Below are 16,738 nucleotides of genomic sequence, written 5' to 3' on the forward strand. Positions count from 1 at the left end.
TCTGAACACCCCTCACCTTACCCTCTCCTTCCAGGCAGCCGTCAGTTGTCATAAAAACTCAAAAGATGTTTAGTTTGTCCAGTCTGGGCTACTGTAACAAACATAGATATAAAGGGCCCATTCTAGGATAAAGAAAACAACAATCCATACAACTTAGATGAAACACACTAGTGAAAACATCGCTAGGATTATTGTATAATCAATTTGTGCCAATAGTTCCCTTAACCTAAATCCTACTGAGGACATTTTGACTGGTCCTCTCTTTTTTTTTTACAAAAGGCTGTGTGATGGTTCAGACTTCCTTTTAAGGTTAGAACCAGGTTAGGTTGGAGTTAGAATGCAGCACTTTGAATGAGCGGGCAGGTACATACAGGGATGGTGAGTGTTAGAAGTCCCTCAATGAAATAAAATGGATAAATAAATAAGTAAATAAAGTAATAATATAATGAAAGGATTGAAAGACCACAAGCTCCGGTGGGGCAGCAGGAGTTTCAGGTTTTATAGAAATTATCCAAACCTCCAAGGCCTCTTCCCTCGCTGTTAAATAGAGAAAGCTATGGCATATATCTGTGATAAATATTAATAACAGCAATAATCAATAAAAGAGAATTAAGATTTGTTACAGGAGAGTTACACTTAGGATAAGTAACAACAAATGAATTAACTATATATATACACATAGAGCTATATATAAAGACATTAAAGGGAAATGGTTAAGGATCTGTGCGTGAGTGTGCGTGAGCGTGCGTGAGTGCGCGTGCACTCAGTTCAGTCACAAGTGCAATGAAACTCGCAGTACCAATGATGCATTTACTTGCTGCTCGTAATCTTCTGAGCTCGATAAAAAGGGCATCGTAGCGGAAATCTAAACTCACCAGTCAAAATTACTGATTAATGAGAGTTCTTACTATTTTGGAATATAATATCCTAAAGTTTCCTTTATTTGTTACTCTCCCATTTTAAAAAAATCGTGGGCTGATGGCGCATTTCATTTTGCAGACATACAGAGTTGCATGTGTGAAACGATAAATGCAACACACTTTGAAAAAGGTAAATACTGATTAAGTGCGAACTACAAAATTCCCGGCAGCTCCTGAAGGCACCAGCAAGAGCCTCGGCACCAGTGCAGCCATTTTGATCCGGAGCCGCAGCGCCGGAGGGAGCCTGTGAGGAAAAGGTGGGGATCGTGTTACTGAAAGCAAAGAGCTCCTTTTAGTTTCCTCCACCGTACACATCTGCGCGGACTGTAATCCAAACACCGAGGCGTATTTGTTCAACGGCTAAAATGCTGCTGCTATACGTTAGCGTTCATTTTGATCTCAGCTAACGTCAGCTCGTGTTAGCTTGGCTGAGCTTCTGCTGCTCGGAGGAGCACAGACAGTTTGGGGCATTTTACCGACTACGAATGTATTTCAGCAATATCAATAAATGCTACAAGACATTATAGCACAGAGGCTTTGATCCCATCAGATGGAAGCGCCCCTAACGTAATGCTAGCACAGCTAGCCGAGCAGCTTGAGGTAACGTTAGCGCTGCAGTCGAAGCTAACGCTCACTCGTTGGTGTGTCCACCAGACCAGATCCAAGTGTAATGTTACAGCACTTAAACTGCTATTGCCATGTCAGTGAGAGTGGTGCTAATTTAAAACCAGAAAACTTCAGTGGGCCCGCTCTCCATGTTTCAGGTTCGAATCCAGGGAGAGAGATGTGGGACCAGGGAGGACAGCCCTGGCCGCAGTGGCCTCTGAGCCAGCAGCAGTGGATGCAGTCCTTCCAGCACCAGCAAGATCCAGGTCAGTGATGCACACACACAGTGAAAGCATTTCTTACTAACATCAAATCTGCAGGTCTTCCTTGCTCATCTCGAACACCCTCCAGTGTAAGAGCCTTTGTGTTTGTCAGTACATTTTACATGTGTGTGTTTATCTCTTGACTTGCTGCAGGTCAAGTGGACTGGGCCGCTCTGGCACAGGCATGGATAGCCCAGAAGGAGTCCACAGTAGCAGAGCAGCCGAGCGTTCAGCCCAATGGGCAGGACATCCCAGGCCTTGAACCCGTCGGACAAAGTAACCACGGTGCCTTCCAGGGTGACCCAGCTTTTGGCAGAATGTGGCAGCCAGGTATGCATTCAATCCTCGTGAGCTGTAAGGCATTTATTCTGGTTGTTCATTTTCTCTATTCTCCTCTTATGTATTTAAATGGTGCACTTACATCAAATGCAAAGCAAATATTTTGTGCATTGAGATTACACACAAAGTCAAAGACACAAATTAATCGCAATCTGCGAGTGACATGTCGCGACAAAAGTGAACTTTCGTTTCTCTCACTTGATATACTTTTTGATTTTGAGCATTAATATTTGCATGTTGCGATGTTCTGAAAGCCAATTACTGTTCAGAATATAAACTTGGTGACAGGTCCTGCTACTGATCCAAGCTAGAAGGGCATCAAACTGACCACTGGTCAGCCACAGGTAGAGCTAGAAACAGTTTTCAACCAATGCAGCTTCTGGAGAAAAATGAAATTCTTGATCTGTGTGGTGCTCTGACTGGTCTTGTGAACACACACACACGACAGCCACATTGATTTTTTTTTCCAGTGTTTCCACATATTGCATTGGTTTGTATTTACTATGTCATCTTCGTACATTTTTAATAGAATGGGGAATGCACGGACAGCCACCCCCTCCTCCTCCTCCTCCTCCTCCTCCACCCCCTGATCAGGCCTGGATCCCTCCAGGGTCAGGACCAATGGATGTGGTGAACCCCAGTGAGGACAGCAACAGCCAGGACAGCGTGGAATTCAACTCTGAAGCCCACCACGGGGTTTACCCCCAGAACAGCCATGGGTATGGGGCACAGCCCGACAGCTACGCCATGGCCCCCATGGCCATGAACCAGTTTGATTATCAGGTATGCAGATGCTACGGTAGAAACTGTTGAAGCGTTTGGGTTTTAGTGTGACAACCAAGTAACACAAGAAGGAGCAATCCATAGAAACTGTGCCGGGTCCCAGCATCTAGGTGTATCAGTCATTGCTTTCTTGATGCGGTGCAGAGGAAAGTGTTGGCTTGTTGAGGATCCAGCATGGTTTGGTATTATTTTATCAGCTGTTCTTTTTTTTTTCCAAGCAAACAAATTTTCTAGCACAGTTAGGAGCTATGGATGAATGTTAGCTAAAATAACCTGGGGAAAGACCACAGCCCCCACGCTCATTGAATGCCACCTGGTGGTATGTACAGGACCTTCTGTGCTTTAAAATTCTCTTAATTTTACTTTTGTGCTGTCTCTCCAAAGCATGGAGCTGCCTCGTCCTTCGCCCCCACACCTACGGGCTTCCACTCTCCATACTGGCAGGGTCCTCCTCAGAACAGACGAGATGCCCGACCCCCCGGGTTCAGAGAACGGCCCAGATCCCCCATCCAGCTCCCTGTCAAGCAGGAGGCCGCAGCACCATTAGGTGAGTGGGAGATTTTACTCATCTAAAGTCGTTTTCAGAGATGACCTGCGGAGGAACTCTGGAGAATTAGGTGTGGACATTCTCCCCAGTTTGCCTTTCACACAATCAACGGAGCGGGAGATTCTCTGCTCAGACACATTCACAACAGCAACAAATCCTCCGCAGGTCTCAGGTGAGGAGTGGTGCAAGCAATCAGAGGCGGGAAGTAACATATTCATTTGGTTGCAGAGATCACATATTTCTGATTACAGAACATCAGCACCGTTATCCTCCATTATTCAGACGAGAGGTGGAGCAGCCGGATGCAGCTGACAGAGACAGGAAGTGATGTAGTAACTCCGCTGCGTAGATCACGTGATTGTCTTGACAAAACACAGACACCAGTGTCAGTTCTTATGACCACAAACTCTCTTCACTTATTTGTCGGTGTCCTCTACGTGTGTGAATGGAAAAACTTCAAAACAAGTTGACAAATCTTCATACGTCAGTATGCGGATACAATCCTTTTGACCATGGATTTCTCCTCTAGATGCTGTGAAAAGACGAACACTACCTGCGTGGATCCGTGAAGGCCTTGAAAAGATGGACAGAGAGAAGCAGAAGAAGCTGGAGCGCGAACGAATGGAGAAGGAGCGCGCAGAGATGGCAAAGGATAATAGCAACGAACACGAAGCAGACAAGGAGGGTGACGGGCCACGTGTGCCTCGCAAGAGCAAATTTGTAAGCAACACATTTTTGGCCTTGACTGCAGAAGGGTTATCTTTGAAAATCAGTTTACATTGTTGTGTTAGTGATGATATGTATAGTCCAACTACAGCAATGATCCGTTTAAACGCTTTGCGATTTTAATCTCAGTTTTTTATTGTTTTTACTTCAGGACAGTGACGATGAGGGGAATGAAGACAACAACGAGGAAGAGAAGCCCGTCATAAAGAGGGAGTTTTCTGTCCGGAGCCCATCACCTCCTGCAGAGGACAGTGAACCTGAAATGACTGAGGAGGAAAAGGAATTTCAGCTAGTGAGTTTGACCAATGCATCTACATTGTTGTAATTGATATATCCACCTTTGATTTGAAAATATTCATTGAAAATATTGCATTTCCTATGCTTTTCACTCAATTTTTAGATGATCATCACAAAAACACTTCTGACAGAGATCCTTCTTGAGGTCACCAACGAAGAGATCCTGCACATTGCCAAAGATACTCACCGGAAAGCCACTCGAGGTCTGCTTTTGTTTTTTCCAGTTTATACATCATCCACACTTGTCATCAAGACATTGTTGAAATCTGAAGATCCATTATATTTATATAAGTATTTTAAATTAGATTCAGTGGTGCCCTGTAAAAGGGTGATTGAGCAACTAACTAATCTAAAAAATAAAAACCTGGGAGTATGTCTGAAATGTATTTTCAACCATTCTCTGCTAATGCATCAGAAGGAGAGTGAGCAGAGCCATGTTTCCCACAATCACTTGAAAACATCTTCATCATGGCATTGAAGGTGCAACTGAAAGACTGTATGGCTGAACAAAGTCTCAGCATTGACTCAGACCAGCACCCAGTTATTGACACAAGTGACTTTCTCCATTCAAGTGACTGTGCATTAGTACAGATTGGTTCTTTTCCTCCAGTCCAACTGTTTGACTTGGATTGTGACAGCAGTTTGTTTGTTAACCCTCTCTCTTCTCTCCATTTTTTTTCCTTTTTGTTCTCATTTTTGTTTTGTTTCTTCTCTTACCAACGGCAGCTCATGTGAATAGTCCTTTTTCTGTGACCGCCCTCTCTAGCGACTCTCGTGCCTTTGAGAAAATGGCAGTATGTGTTTTTAACATGTTGTTCCTGTTGTTGATGTGAATCAAAGCTCCTGCAAAACAGCTGGCACAGTCAAGTGCACTGGCTTCTCTGACTGGTCTCAGTGAGTATCCCTTTTTTGTCACTGGGGGGAGGGAAGAAAAATAATAAAAAATTTCAATTTCATGCCGCCGTGTTAGTTGGAACCAGAAAAACGCAAGATAAAGATTCATTAAGACTGAAGTGGCATCCTACTGGGTTTAGTTTTGCACTCTGATGGTAGAAGCATGCGCTCAAAGTATTGATATTAGTATTTTTGAAAGGATATCTGTATGTATTAGTTTGTTTTTAAGGGGATTATGGAAATGAAATACAGCATTAAACAGGATTAAGTACCTTTTTGGGAGAGAGGGGACCTTGGGTTGTGAGTAAGGGGTTTCAGAAGTTGGAACCTGATTGTGAGAATGGATCTGGGTCCTTTCCAACACTCAACAACCTGGGGGCTCTGTTGTGGCAGGCGGGCTCGGTGACTATGGTTCAGATGAGAGTGAGGATGAGGAGGAGCACAGCATGCGAGGATCCGAGTCCTCTGACACAGACGAGGAGGAGTTGCGCCACCGCATCCGGGAGAAGCAGGACGCCTTCCGCCGCAAAGAACGGGAAATGCAGCAGCTGCTAGAAAAACAAGCACAAGAGGCTCTGCTTGCACGCGGTAAGATGTGATGTTTGTGACGTCTAACTGTCACTCGAAGTTGCAGTCATACTGTGTTGCAAATCCTAACAGAGCCTATTTCCTGTTTTTGTTTGTTTCCACAGAGGAGATGGTGAAGGAGAGATTGAGCAGAGAAAAAGGGGAACATGATGAGGGCCAGGCAGAGATTCCACACAAGCAGGAAGTAAAAGAGAGGGAGGCGGAGCCCATGGTAGAGAGACGTAGGTCCCGTAGTGAAAAGGAGGGTAGTGAAAGCAAGCACTCGGGTAGAGGGAAGGAGCGATCGGGACGAGGTGGTAGCGGTTCCCCTGCAAATGGTCACAGCAGCAGCTCATTGTCCACCTCCAGCCACAGCAGCAGTCGTTCTTCATCATCCTCCTCTTCTTCTTCAGCATCTTCCCGCAGCTCCTCTCGATCATCCTCCCCACAAAGGAAGAGGAGACGCAGTCGCTCTTCGTCTCGCAAGGCTCGCAAACGCAGCCACAGTTCACACAGGCGTCGCAGCGAGCGTAGTGAGAAGGTCCGGGACAGGAGGAGGAGCAGCACAGACAGGTCAGGCCGCCACAAGACAGACCGCAGTGATTCCAGGGAGCGCAGGAGTCGCAGGAGCAGGTCCAGATCTAGAGAGAGAGACAGGGGCAGAGCCAGGGCCAGAGACAGCCGCAGTCGCAGCAGAGAGAGAGAAAAGGAGAAAGAGCAAGAAAAAGAGAGGAAGAGGAGCAGAGAGTGCAGGGACAGCAGTCATAGTCGCAGCAGCAAACACAAGCAGAAGGCCTCCAGCAAAGACCGCGAGAGGCGGAGAGACAGGAGTCGCAGCCATGAGAAAGATAAGAAAAAGAAGGATAAAGACAAGGATAGGGAGAAAGATTCTGATAAAAGGAAAGAAAAACCAAAGGGCAATGAGAAGGAAAAGGAAAAAGGAAGCCCTGGAGTCACAGAGGAGAATGGCAAATCAAAGAAACGGAGAGAGAGCAACTCATTTACGGACTCTCAGAGTGACAAGCACTCCCGGCAGGATAGCAAAGGCAGCAAGAAGGGCTCCGCCAAAGTTAGCAAGAGACGCTCAGACTCTGACTCGAGTAGATCCCCTACCCCCGAGGTTAGCAAGGAAAAGAAATCTAAGAAATCCAAACGTAGTCGCTCACGGTCGACGGAAAAATCTCACAAGTCTGGTAAGAAGGCAAGCCGCAAACACAAGTCTAAGTCGCGATCAAGGTAGTATTCGTTTTTATTCTCTCTCTTTCTTATTGTATGTTCTCATTGTACGTCTCATTGTGATTTCTCTGGATTCCTTTTAGTCAATATATTTTTCAATAACTGAAGGAAAATCATAGAAATGATTGCTTGAATGTTTTTGAAAACGTGGCTTCAGTCACATCTGATGCAATAAAGAGTTTTAGCATATAATGATAGTTTTCTTTCTATCAAATGCAAATTGACCATGGATGAATTTCAGTTTCATCAAATCTCGATGCTACCCTCTGTTACCTTACTAGACTAGATATTTTCAGCCCCTTGTTAAAATGTGTTGTCTGTTTGCTGCCCAGAGAAGAGTGGGGGGAACTTAGATAAGGTCTTATCACGTGAACCTAACAAATGCATATCACTTGGCTGCACAGGGTAGATTTCATATACAGTATGTCATACTCTGGCAGTATGTCTGGTGCATGTCTGTGTTTTGTAGTCTGTGTGGGTGAGAGTTCTCGGTGCAGTATATTAATGTTTTGTCTGCGCCTCTCTTACAGGTCAGCGTCCCTCTCCCGTCATAGCAGACGCTGAGGAGCACAGCTAACCTCATGATCTGTGCACGATACCATTTTAAATTCCATGAGTTGAACAGGCTTGTCTCATTATAGAGGCAGTTGTGTAGGTGACCGCCCCTCCCTCCCTCTCTCTCTCTTTCTCTCTCTCTCACATTTCTTTTTTTTTTTTCATCTGTGTAAATATGTTGTTATTTTAAAGTGTGACTGAAGAACAAGACATTTCGAATGGTAGGACTTTACACTTGTAATTTTATGCAAAACTTAACAAGATTCAGTAAACACTAAAGATTCAACTTGTATCATTTTAAACAGTAACAGGGTTCATCTTTTTCCTCCAATATTATTGTAAAATGTCAATAAAACCGTTTGTTCCTTGTTTTTGCTTCTCTGCGTCTTCGATCATGCTGTCAGTGAACAGGAAACCATTTTATGTGAAACTGGAAATGTTGCATGTTCGTATCACAGGACAGAGCTGCTGTTACCGTGTCTGCATACTGGTTCAAGAGCAGTCATAAGCTCTGCAGGACCATAAGCACGACAATGTCCTCCAATCACATCAGTGCAGCAGAATGTGTTCTGACCATAGACTGTATATGAAGACTTCTGGTAAATAAAGGTTCTGACCTTTATTCTCAGTGTAGTTAGTGTGTGAACAGATCATCCTCACAGACCCCATGAACTCACTTTCAAATATGTTCAACTAGTTTATTACAAAAATCCCCAATGACTGATGATATTCATCGTCTGTGTCACAACCCTAAATCAGCCATTACATAAAATACATAGACATACCTATTTTTGTCCTCACCTTGGAGTGGGTTTGTCATTTCCTTCCTGCCGCTACCACCAACTAATCTGCCCGGTCGGAACTAAAGAAGGTGTCGTTTCTGCCCGAGCAGTAAACGCCGGAACACCAGAGGTCCCGCTGCCTGGTGTGTTGAAGAACAGACTGGCAGCAGCGCGGTGCGGTGACATGCATTGTAACAAGTTTGAACGCCTCGTGTCGGCGCTGTACAGATGTACACGCAGCGCAGTGTGCGGGGCGGCTCGGAGCGGCGTGTGCGGGGCCGCGGTGCGTGGGCAGCGGTCAGTGAGGCTGCAGAGGAGCGCTGCTGTGTGGAGCCCGTGTCAGACTGCGTCCTGTCACTTCAGGTTGGTGCAGTCAAGCTTCAGGGTGACAGCAGAGCCTCTGTGTTTATGGTCTGATCGTGTTGGTGTTGTCAGGAGAGAGTTTAAAGAGGGGTCCAAACAAACAGCTGACAGTCATGGGTCAACTCAGCAAACTAAAAGTACTGATTAAAGGTTCAGTGTAATGAAAAATCTATTTTCAAATCCTGTCGTTTCATATCTTTCCACTGTTCATATTATTGTTCGCACCCCTTATCTGGGCAGCCATGCTTGATCACCAATATCTTGACAATTATTGTTTGCCAGCCTCACCATCTTTGTAGGATGGAAAGACAAACATCTTTTCTGTAGATGATCAATACAAACTTGTACTGGCCTACCAATGTACTTATGAGGCCTTTGAATTAGTTAAAAGAACATCACTTCTAAAAGTGAGAGTGATATTGCAGATACTTCAAACCCACATGTTGCCACTATATGATGTCATTCAATATGTTATCCGCATATGCAAATAACATAAATAAAACAAGGTGTGGACGCATAATTTGGTGTTTTCATTGGTCCAAAATGTTCTGTAGCGTTGTATTACAACTGATGGATTGAAGGAACAGAAATATATTTATTAATAGCTTGATTTAAGGTTCCAGTGTCCTTCCAGATTTCCTTTTCACAAAATACTGAATTCTAGATCATTTTACCCAGAAAAAAGGTCTTCCTGTGCCATGGGAATTATAATAGTTGGGGAAATATGTTTTCAGCATTTGGATTGGAATAGATAAGGAAATGGTCCTGATATGTATGTTGAAGTGTGTCTAAACAAGTTTTCTTGGTGGTATCTTCATGTCACTTACTGTATTTGAAGAAAAAATAGTTTATTTCATACTGGTTGCAAAGAATTGGACTGTAATCCTCTCAACCTCACTCTAGTTAAGGTTACTGCACTTTTTTCCAAATCCAGAGCTTTATAGGAAGAAGAAAGTTTGTCTTGAATCTTTGAGACGGTGGCAGAGAGGAATCATAGAGGATGGTTAAATTCAGACCTCGGAAACGTAAGGTGCTCTCAGGGGAGGTTGTTTTCATGACAGTGCTGAATCTACGTGCTGAGAGAGTGCTCGACAGAGACAGAGAAACATTCTATCATATAAGGTTTGCATGGGTTCTGAGGAAGGAGCGCCATCATTAAGGAGACATTACATTCTCTGAGCACAGCCACATGTTGTCTGTGACCTTGCTCTCTACACTTGTAAGATATTAAGGCATTTCAGCACTGATGTACGAAAACACAAGACATGCTTTTAAATCTCTCTAACTGACTGAAACATGAATCTGCTAACATGACCTCCCAGGTGAGACTTGTGAGAGTGTAACAAATAAAATACATCAATTTAACTGAAATGGTTTTCTGACCTTTTGGGACACGATCATTTAACGGTGCTGCTGTAACCTTTCCTGTTTCCTGTCTGACTTGACACTGAATGACCCAACAGGAGGATTCCGCAGCTTGATATTAGAGGCAGAGACTTCACACTTCATGGCCCCGGAACCTTTTCTCCAGTTGTGGACAGTGTTTATTTGTCCCTGTCTTTGTTTTTTTCCATCTGCAGCACTGGGGCATCCTCCAAAAACACAGTGGACCCCGATGAGGTGAGGAGGTTCCAGTCACTGGCCGGCAAGTGGTGGGATGAACAGGGAGAATTCGCAGCTCTTCATGCCATGAATGACCTGAGGGTGCCTTTTATACGGTGTGTGTCTGCACAGAATATATGTTTCAATATTTATCGGAGTTTTGCAAATGCAAAGATGTCACGCCCAAGTTGCTGTCAACACAGGCGACTGGATTGGCAGAGGCATCGAGCCGATGTGTCAAAATATAACCTGAAGCAGCTCCGGCCTTGTGGTGTAAGAGAGCAGAGAACACATCAGGGATCCAGGGAAGCAACAGAAATGTGAAGTGACAGGATTCCTTCGCCGTCAGCACATTTTCAGCCGTCCCTACTCTTCATACGAGTGGTTTTGGGGGCTGGCTGCGACTCTGCTTTGATTGATAAGATCCGCTCCCGGGGGGGGGGGGGTCATTAGGTTAGCCAAGAGCCCACTGAAGCTCCCCCCTTCCCCCTCCATGGTCCTGTTGGTGGTGATGGGTGACAGTGTGACAGCTCCAGTGCCAGTGTATGACTGAGTGTGGCTGATTCTCCTGATCCAGCCTCGTAGCCTCAGGGTGCGTCTAAATGTTGCTGCTGCACCTTTACACTCAGACAGTCTCACTGTGATGCAGTCGATGCTGCCGTGGAACCGTGTAGCCTTCTTTGTTTTATTGGTCCATCCAGGTCAGACCTCAGTGATATTGAAATGTCTTTAGGTTGTTCCAAATGTTGCTCTCTGTTGATGGTAGGAAATATTTATTTATGTCTACATATTATGTAAAAATAATCTGATTACTTTCTAAATTCAATTTTTTTCAATTTGTTATTATTATTTTATTATGTTGTCCTTGTATGTAGAGTAATTCATAAGAATGTTTATGGCCAAGTGGAAAAATATCAAGACTAAATTACATTTGTTAGTCAACATCTGAGGAATTGAATTATTGTCTGATACTGACGTCACTATCAGAAATGATTTACTCCCTAATTTTACTCCTTTGTCAATCCAAAGGCTCTGGTTTATGATCACAAACAGATCTCTGCACTCTTTCGTTCTTTTTTTCCCACTACAGTTAAATAAGTAGGTAGATTTATCTTCTTTTATCATGGCACTCCTGTATAGATCATCATGTGGAGATATTTTGACATCCTGCTCAGACTGTGGATAAGAAGCCTTTGTCAGTGTCTGTGTGTGCAGTGATGTCAGGAGCTAGTTAGGTGGATGTCTGCCAGCATCTAATCTCGTCTCCTTCACTGTTTGCACGAGTGCCCATGCACCGCAGCAGAGCTTTAATGAGGATGATGCATACCCAGATCTGAGGCTGCTCTGCATGTTTCACGCCCGAGGCAGGCGGCCGTTAGACAGCGTGTGAGGGGATGAAGGAGCACAGGAGCAAGGTGGGGCCGACTCTGTAGCCAGAGGATAATTTGAGGTTGTCAGCTGGCCAACACTTTAGCTCGCAGCCAAATGGAGGGGGTGGTTGTGACAGAGGTGTACGCAGAATGTAAGGATTCCTTGGCGCTCCCGCCTCCCATACATGCAGGCTGTGGATGTTTTAAGAACACTCGAGTCTTCCCTCAGTGCTTTTCATGTCAGATTAGACTGCGAGCGTAACATGATGGGCGTCTGTTGGAGAGAGACGTGAGAGCGGAGAGATGTTTTAATTTGAAATTTCAACTGTGTGTTTACCTGCACAGGGATAATCTGCTGAATGTGCATAGAGCACGGCATCCTGGGAAACCGCTGGCAGGACTCAGAATACTGGACGTTGGCTGTGGAGGGGGCCTCCTCACAGAGGTAAAGCGTGTGTGTGTGTGTGTGCGTGTGTGCGTGTGTGTTTTGTGAGAGAGAGATCCAGGACATGGAGACAAAAATATCCTTCCTGTACACAATCTGTCCAGTTGCAATTGTTTCAATTGCTACCTCTCACGTCACATTCAGCCTTTTATTTTAATCCTGCAGATTGCAGTCTTTTACTTTGACATTCTGCTTCCAATGCATTATAGTGCCAGTCTGTTCGAATACATACCAGTGCTGGGAAAACATTCAAACGTCAGACCGGTTCTCGTTCTCTTTTGATTTGACTGGTCTCAGTGTGGTGGACCGGACAGTCGGTCGTTTACAGTTGTTTATCTGTTTGTTAGTGTTGATAGCTGCACACTGAGGACACAGCTCCTGTCTCTGCTCTCGTTTGAACTGAGGACATACCAGCTGTGTTTTGTGATTTGGGAAGACAAAATCAGGTCCTGCATTTCTAAGGCTCTGTCACCCATGCTGTCATATTCAGACACACACACACAAACACAACCCCCCTCTGAAAAAAGTGTCTGTTAAGATTTAAACTGTGTTTGTGTCTCGGGGTGTCTTGTCACTGTAAGTCGTCCCATCAGAAGGGATCAGGGAGGATGGAGATTGGCCCCTGGGCGAGCAACCGCAGCTCTCCACACAGGGATGTGTTTGTACCTAATGTCCAGAAGAGGGCACTGTAGGTCACGTTCAGCCACTTGTTTATTCCAACGTGCAGTTAAATTAAAATCTGTGGAGTTGGGTTGATCCTTCATCGACTGTGTCATGAATTAACTTTCACAGTTACATGTTTATTTGTGTGCTCTCAAATTTGGGGATAATAGATGACAAAGTAAAAATATTCCGTAAATGATGATTACATCTGTAGACATGTCTCTGCAGTGTGAAGTATCAGGCAGCTTAACTTCACAAAAATGATCTGTTTTAAGGAAGTCACACCGCAGGAAGTTAAATGGATTCGGATTTATTGAGTGCACCCTAAACAACTGTGGAAGAATCTCTAACCTGATTGAATTTGCAGTGTTCATTATTCATTCATACAGCTGGTTAAACTGCGGAGACGTCATGCATGCAATCGAGTGGAAGAATGTCATTTATTAGAGTGTATACACACGCCAAGGCCTCATGAAAGCACATTTAAATTCTCTAGATTTGGATTTTTATTTGGATCCAAACTAAATTGCACACACTCATAAATACCAGTCCTCTAAACATGCCTGAGTTGTATCAAGATCAAGAATTATACTCTTTGTGAGTTTTTACCATGATGGAGATCTTACAGATAAAGTGGAGACACCACAATGTGTGTGTTGTCTTTTATACAATGTGCTGAATGCTAACTGTACCCAGGAGTTCACCCTCTAGCTCTCTCCCTTTTTTCTTTCATTTATTTTTAAGGCAGTGTGGTGAAGCCAATGGCAGATTTTGCACACATAGACAATAATGTTTCTAACTAATTTGATGTTCTTGTGTGGCCTTTTAAAACATTTTGATGTAGAACAATCCCTGTTGTGACTTTCCTCATTCCCTCCTCCTCCCCAGCCTCTGGGTCGCCTGGGGGCAACTGTGGTGGGTGTAGATCCGGTAGAGGACAGCATCTACACCGCTCAGCTGCATGCGTCCTACGACCCGGACGTCCGTGATGCGGTCTCCTATCAGGCCTGCACCCTTGAGGAGCTCATGACGGAAGGGGAGGAGGAGCAGGGAGCGGGTCAGTTTGATGCTGTTGTGGCGTCAGAGGTCGTGGAACATCTGGCCGACCTGGAAACATTTGCCTTCTGCTGCAGCCACGTGCTGAAGGTGTGTCCCGTGTGTGTGTGTGAGTGTGAGATTCTCCTCCCAGCTGTTAGCTCAGGTCAGATATTTCTGCATCTGTACAGCGTGTGTCTGTTCACCTGAACGTATGCTAAGGTACATATACAGAATTTTAAAAAATGTGCTTTGTAATGAATCATGACGAGTTTTGATGAAAAGCTGAGCATCAGTACTGAGTCTAAATGATAGTAATCTGCTCAGTCAGTGGGCCAGAGTGTTAAGAGGGAAAAAAGCAGCCTAATCTTCACTTAATGCCTCTGCACTTGGATTAGGAAACACTGGACTTCGCTCTTTCTGTCTGGCCCATACTGCCCACTTCTACTTTTTAAATAAAACTACTGTACAATGTAACTTGCTTCAGGACACTTCAGCGAGGAGGCTTTAGTATGAACTCATGCATTGTATGGATTCATTCTGTAGAAAAAGGAGCTGCACTCTGATTCTTTTATTTTCCATCCCTTCCACTTTCTCCCCCAGTCCACTCTCCCTCTCCCTCCCCTTTTGACCAGGGTTGAACTCTGTTACCTCCCAGGCTCTTGCACTGGACTCTGTCCACTAAAAGCTCTAAATCTACTCTATAAATACCCTCCGGTAGCAATGCACCTCACATGTGTAGAACAAACCTACAGGGATGTTCTGTCTGCAGCAGTGACGCAGTTTAAACAAAACATAAAACTGCAAGTCTCTCTCTCTCTTGATGAACTAACACTGTTGTTTTGTGTGTGTGCAGCCAGGAGGCTCCCTCTTCATCACTACTATTAATAAAACCAACCTGTCGTACGCTCTGGGTATTGTTGTAGCCGAGCAGCTGCTGCGCATCGTTCCCAGCGGGACGCATGACTGGGAGAAGTTCATCAGCCCAGAGGATCTGGAGCGCCTCCTGGAGTCCAGTAAGTCCTCATCACTACATCAAATTTACATTCATCTCAGACCAATTTCCACGTATGGTTACTGTGTTATAAGTTAACTCTAATGGGTAAGTCAAGTCTAATGTATGTTCAATGTTCCTGCCACTGGATGCTTGAGTTTCCTTCTGGATCAATAAAGTATCTATCTATCTCTCTATCACATGGCTGTTAAATGTTAAAACACATTTTTTTTTGTTAATACACTTTTTGTAGTGGTCCTGTCACACCCTCTGGTGAAACTAGGAATTCATTTATTACCAGAAGAGAATTTCATCATGGATGGGGGAATCCCTTCATATCTGGTCCTATCTCTGGATTTGACTTCGTTAAAGCAAAATTGAATTGTATATTATACTTATTATATAAACAACATACAGTCAACATACAGTCAGAATTCTTAATTATAGACTGAAATTGTAATGTTAATCCTTCACATAATTTTCAAAAAACTTCAGTGGCTGAAATTTTGTGAAAACCAGCTACTGAAATCAGCATTTATGTTGCTATTACACGAGTTTCCAATATTCTGTTAAAGATCTAAAAAGAAGGAAATGTTTGTCCGTTGTGTTGCTATGGTGATTTCCTGTATCCGCCCCCTTAACCACTCCACTCTCCTCATCCTTCATCAGACGGTTTCTCGGTGCAGTCTGTGCAAGGGATGCTGTACAACCCAGTATCAGGAGCCTGGAGCTGGACAAACAGCACGGCCATCAACTACGCCCTCCACGCTGTCAAACTGAGTGACGATCCCCAGCCGGGCCGAGCTGAGGAGAGCGGCCCCCACCCAGAGCACCACGGCGCTGCTACACACAGCTGAGCCAACACTGAGGAACCAGTCAGAAACAAAATAGACAAATAAGTTCACACGTGTGGAGCAGTAACTTCCCGGAGACCAGAGGCTGTGATGTGAAGTTATTAAAGGAAATGGACAAACAGCCATTAGATAGAATTGGAGATGCAGTTGCTGATTTGCACTCAGACTGCATCATGCTATCAGTTTTCATTCAGCCTTTACTTTACTATAATCCAGAGGGGCAGCGATTGTTTTACTAGCGTGTGATGAGGGTGCATCCTCCAACAGCAGAGCGGTGCAGCCGCGCAACCGGAGAATCTCGGAAGTTCACACTGACCCTTTATTTATCAGTGCACACTGTGCTGAATCAGATCTGTACTTTGTGTTGAATATTTTGTGATATCTATTAAAATTGTCTTTGAGGAGTGAAAGTACAACTGTGAGGACTCTGATTTGTCAAACAGCAACATGTCATGTCACTGAAAACCATTTTTAGAAGCTAAAGCCTATGTAAGTGGCGTCCACACGCGAGAGGGGCCGGTCACTTCCTCTGGGATTATAAAGGATCTCATGCGGAAGTATTACATAATCCAAATCGTGCCCATGGCAGAGAGGAAGTGGTGCTGGCATGATGTCCTACAATCTGATGAATACAGATCCTCGTAGGTTTGCTCTGTATGATACTGATGAGGAAGTGTATTTGTTATGTGTAATAAAGGGAAATACACATACACAGTAAACAGTATCTGCAGTACACTGTTATTCCCACGTTACTTCATCTGTCTACAACAATAAACACCGCTGCTGCTCCCGGAAGCCGCGGGGGGGGGGGGGGGGCGTCTAACTTGCAGTAGCCATGGTTGCAGAGGCGACTTGGACGCACACGCGTGTCGTGCACGTCTCTGTGGTTCGTCGTGT

At 44.6% G+C, this 16,738-nt stretch overlaps 2 protein-coding genes across 3 annotated transcripts; both read left to right on the forward strand.

Annotated features, from left to right (window-relative positions):
- The first annotated feature begins 1,056 nt into the window (after window positions 1–1,056).
- pnisr (PNN-interacting serine/arginine-rich protein) lies at window positions 1,057–8,102 on the forward strand. 2 transcript variants are annotated; one of them, XR_011245844.1, is made up of 12 exons: window positions 1,057–1,177; window positions 1,685–1,792; window positions 1,943–2,119; window positions 2,658–2,847; window positions 3,296–3,458; window positions 3,988–4,178; window positions 4,336–4,476; window positions 4,585–4,684; window positions 5,322–5,375; window positions 5,769–5,963; window positions 6,068–7,178; window positions 7,709–8,102. XR_011245844.1 is itself a non-coding variant. In XM_020091347.2 (12 exons), exons 2-12 carry the CDS (start codon window positions 1,705–1,707, stop codon window positions 7,740–7,742), a joined length of 2,508 nt encoding a protein of 835 aa, XP_019946906.2. In that variant the 5' UTR covers window positions 1,057–1,177; window positions 1,685–1,704; the 3' UTR covers window positions 7,743–8,102. The 2 variants fall into 2 exon arrangements, 1 of the variants encoding a protein (XP_019946906.2); XM_020091347.2 differs by having other exon boundaries at window positions 2,658–2,911.
- Window positions 8,103–8,610: 508 nt separating this feature from the next.
- coq3 (coenzyme Q3 methyltransferase) lies at window positions 8,611–16,257 on the forward strand. The gene is made up of 6 exons (XM_020091190.2): window positions 8,611–8,878; window positions 10,459–10,596; window positions 12,196–12,295; window positions 13,847–14,104; window positions 14,850–15,009; window positions 15,657–16,257. The coding sequence occupies exons 1-6, from the start codon at window positions 8,700–8,702 to the stop codon at window positions 15,842–15,844; spliced, it is 1,023 nt and encodes a 340-aa protein (XP_019946749.2). The 5' UTR covers window positions 8,611–8,699; the 3' UTR covers window positions 15,845–16,257.
- The last annotated feature ends 481 nt before the right edge of the window (window positions 16,258–16,738 follow it).

Source organism: Paralichthys olivaceus, chromosome 13 (assembly GCF_024713975.1).
Source record: "Paralichthys olivaceus isolate ysfri-2021 chromosome 13, ASM2471397v2, whole genome shotgun sequence".
Lineage (NCBI taxonomy): Eukaryota > Metazoa > Chordata > Actinopteri > Pleuronectiformes > Paralichthyidae > Paralichthys > Paralichthys olivaceus.

Excerpts from the sequence above, each read along its gene's own strand:
- pnisr (XM_020091347.2), top strand. The coding sequence starts at position 1,705 with ATGTGGGACCAGGGAGGACAGCCCTGGCCGCAGTGGCCTCTGAGCCAG. Across the intron at positions 3,459-3,987 it reads GGAGGCCGCAGCACCATTAG|ATGCTGTGAAAAGACGAACA; the intron begins GTGAGTGGGAGA and ends TTTCTCCTCTAG. Across the intron at positions 5,376-5,768 it reads GGCTTCTCTGACTGGTCTCA|GCGGGCTCGGTGACTATGGT; the intron begins GTGAGTATCCCT and ends CTGTTGTGGCAG.
- coq3 (XM_020091190.2), top strand. The coding sequence starts at position 8,700 with ATGCATTGTAACAAGTTTGAACGCCTCGTGTCGGCGCTGTACAGATGT. Across the intron at positions 14,105-14,849 it reads GCTGCAGCCACGTGCTGAAG|CCAGGAGGCTCCCTCTTCAT; the intron begins GTGTGTCCCGTG and ends GTGTGTGTGCAG. Across the intron at positions 15,010-15,656 it reads GGAGCGCCTCCTGGAGTCCA|ACGGTTTCTCGGTGCAGTCT; the intron begins GTAAGTCCTCAT and ends ATCCTTCATCAG.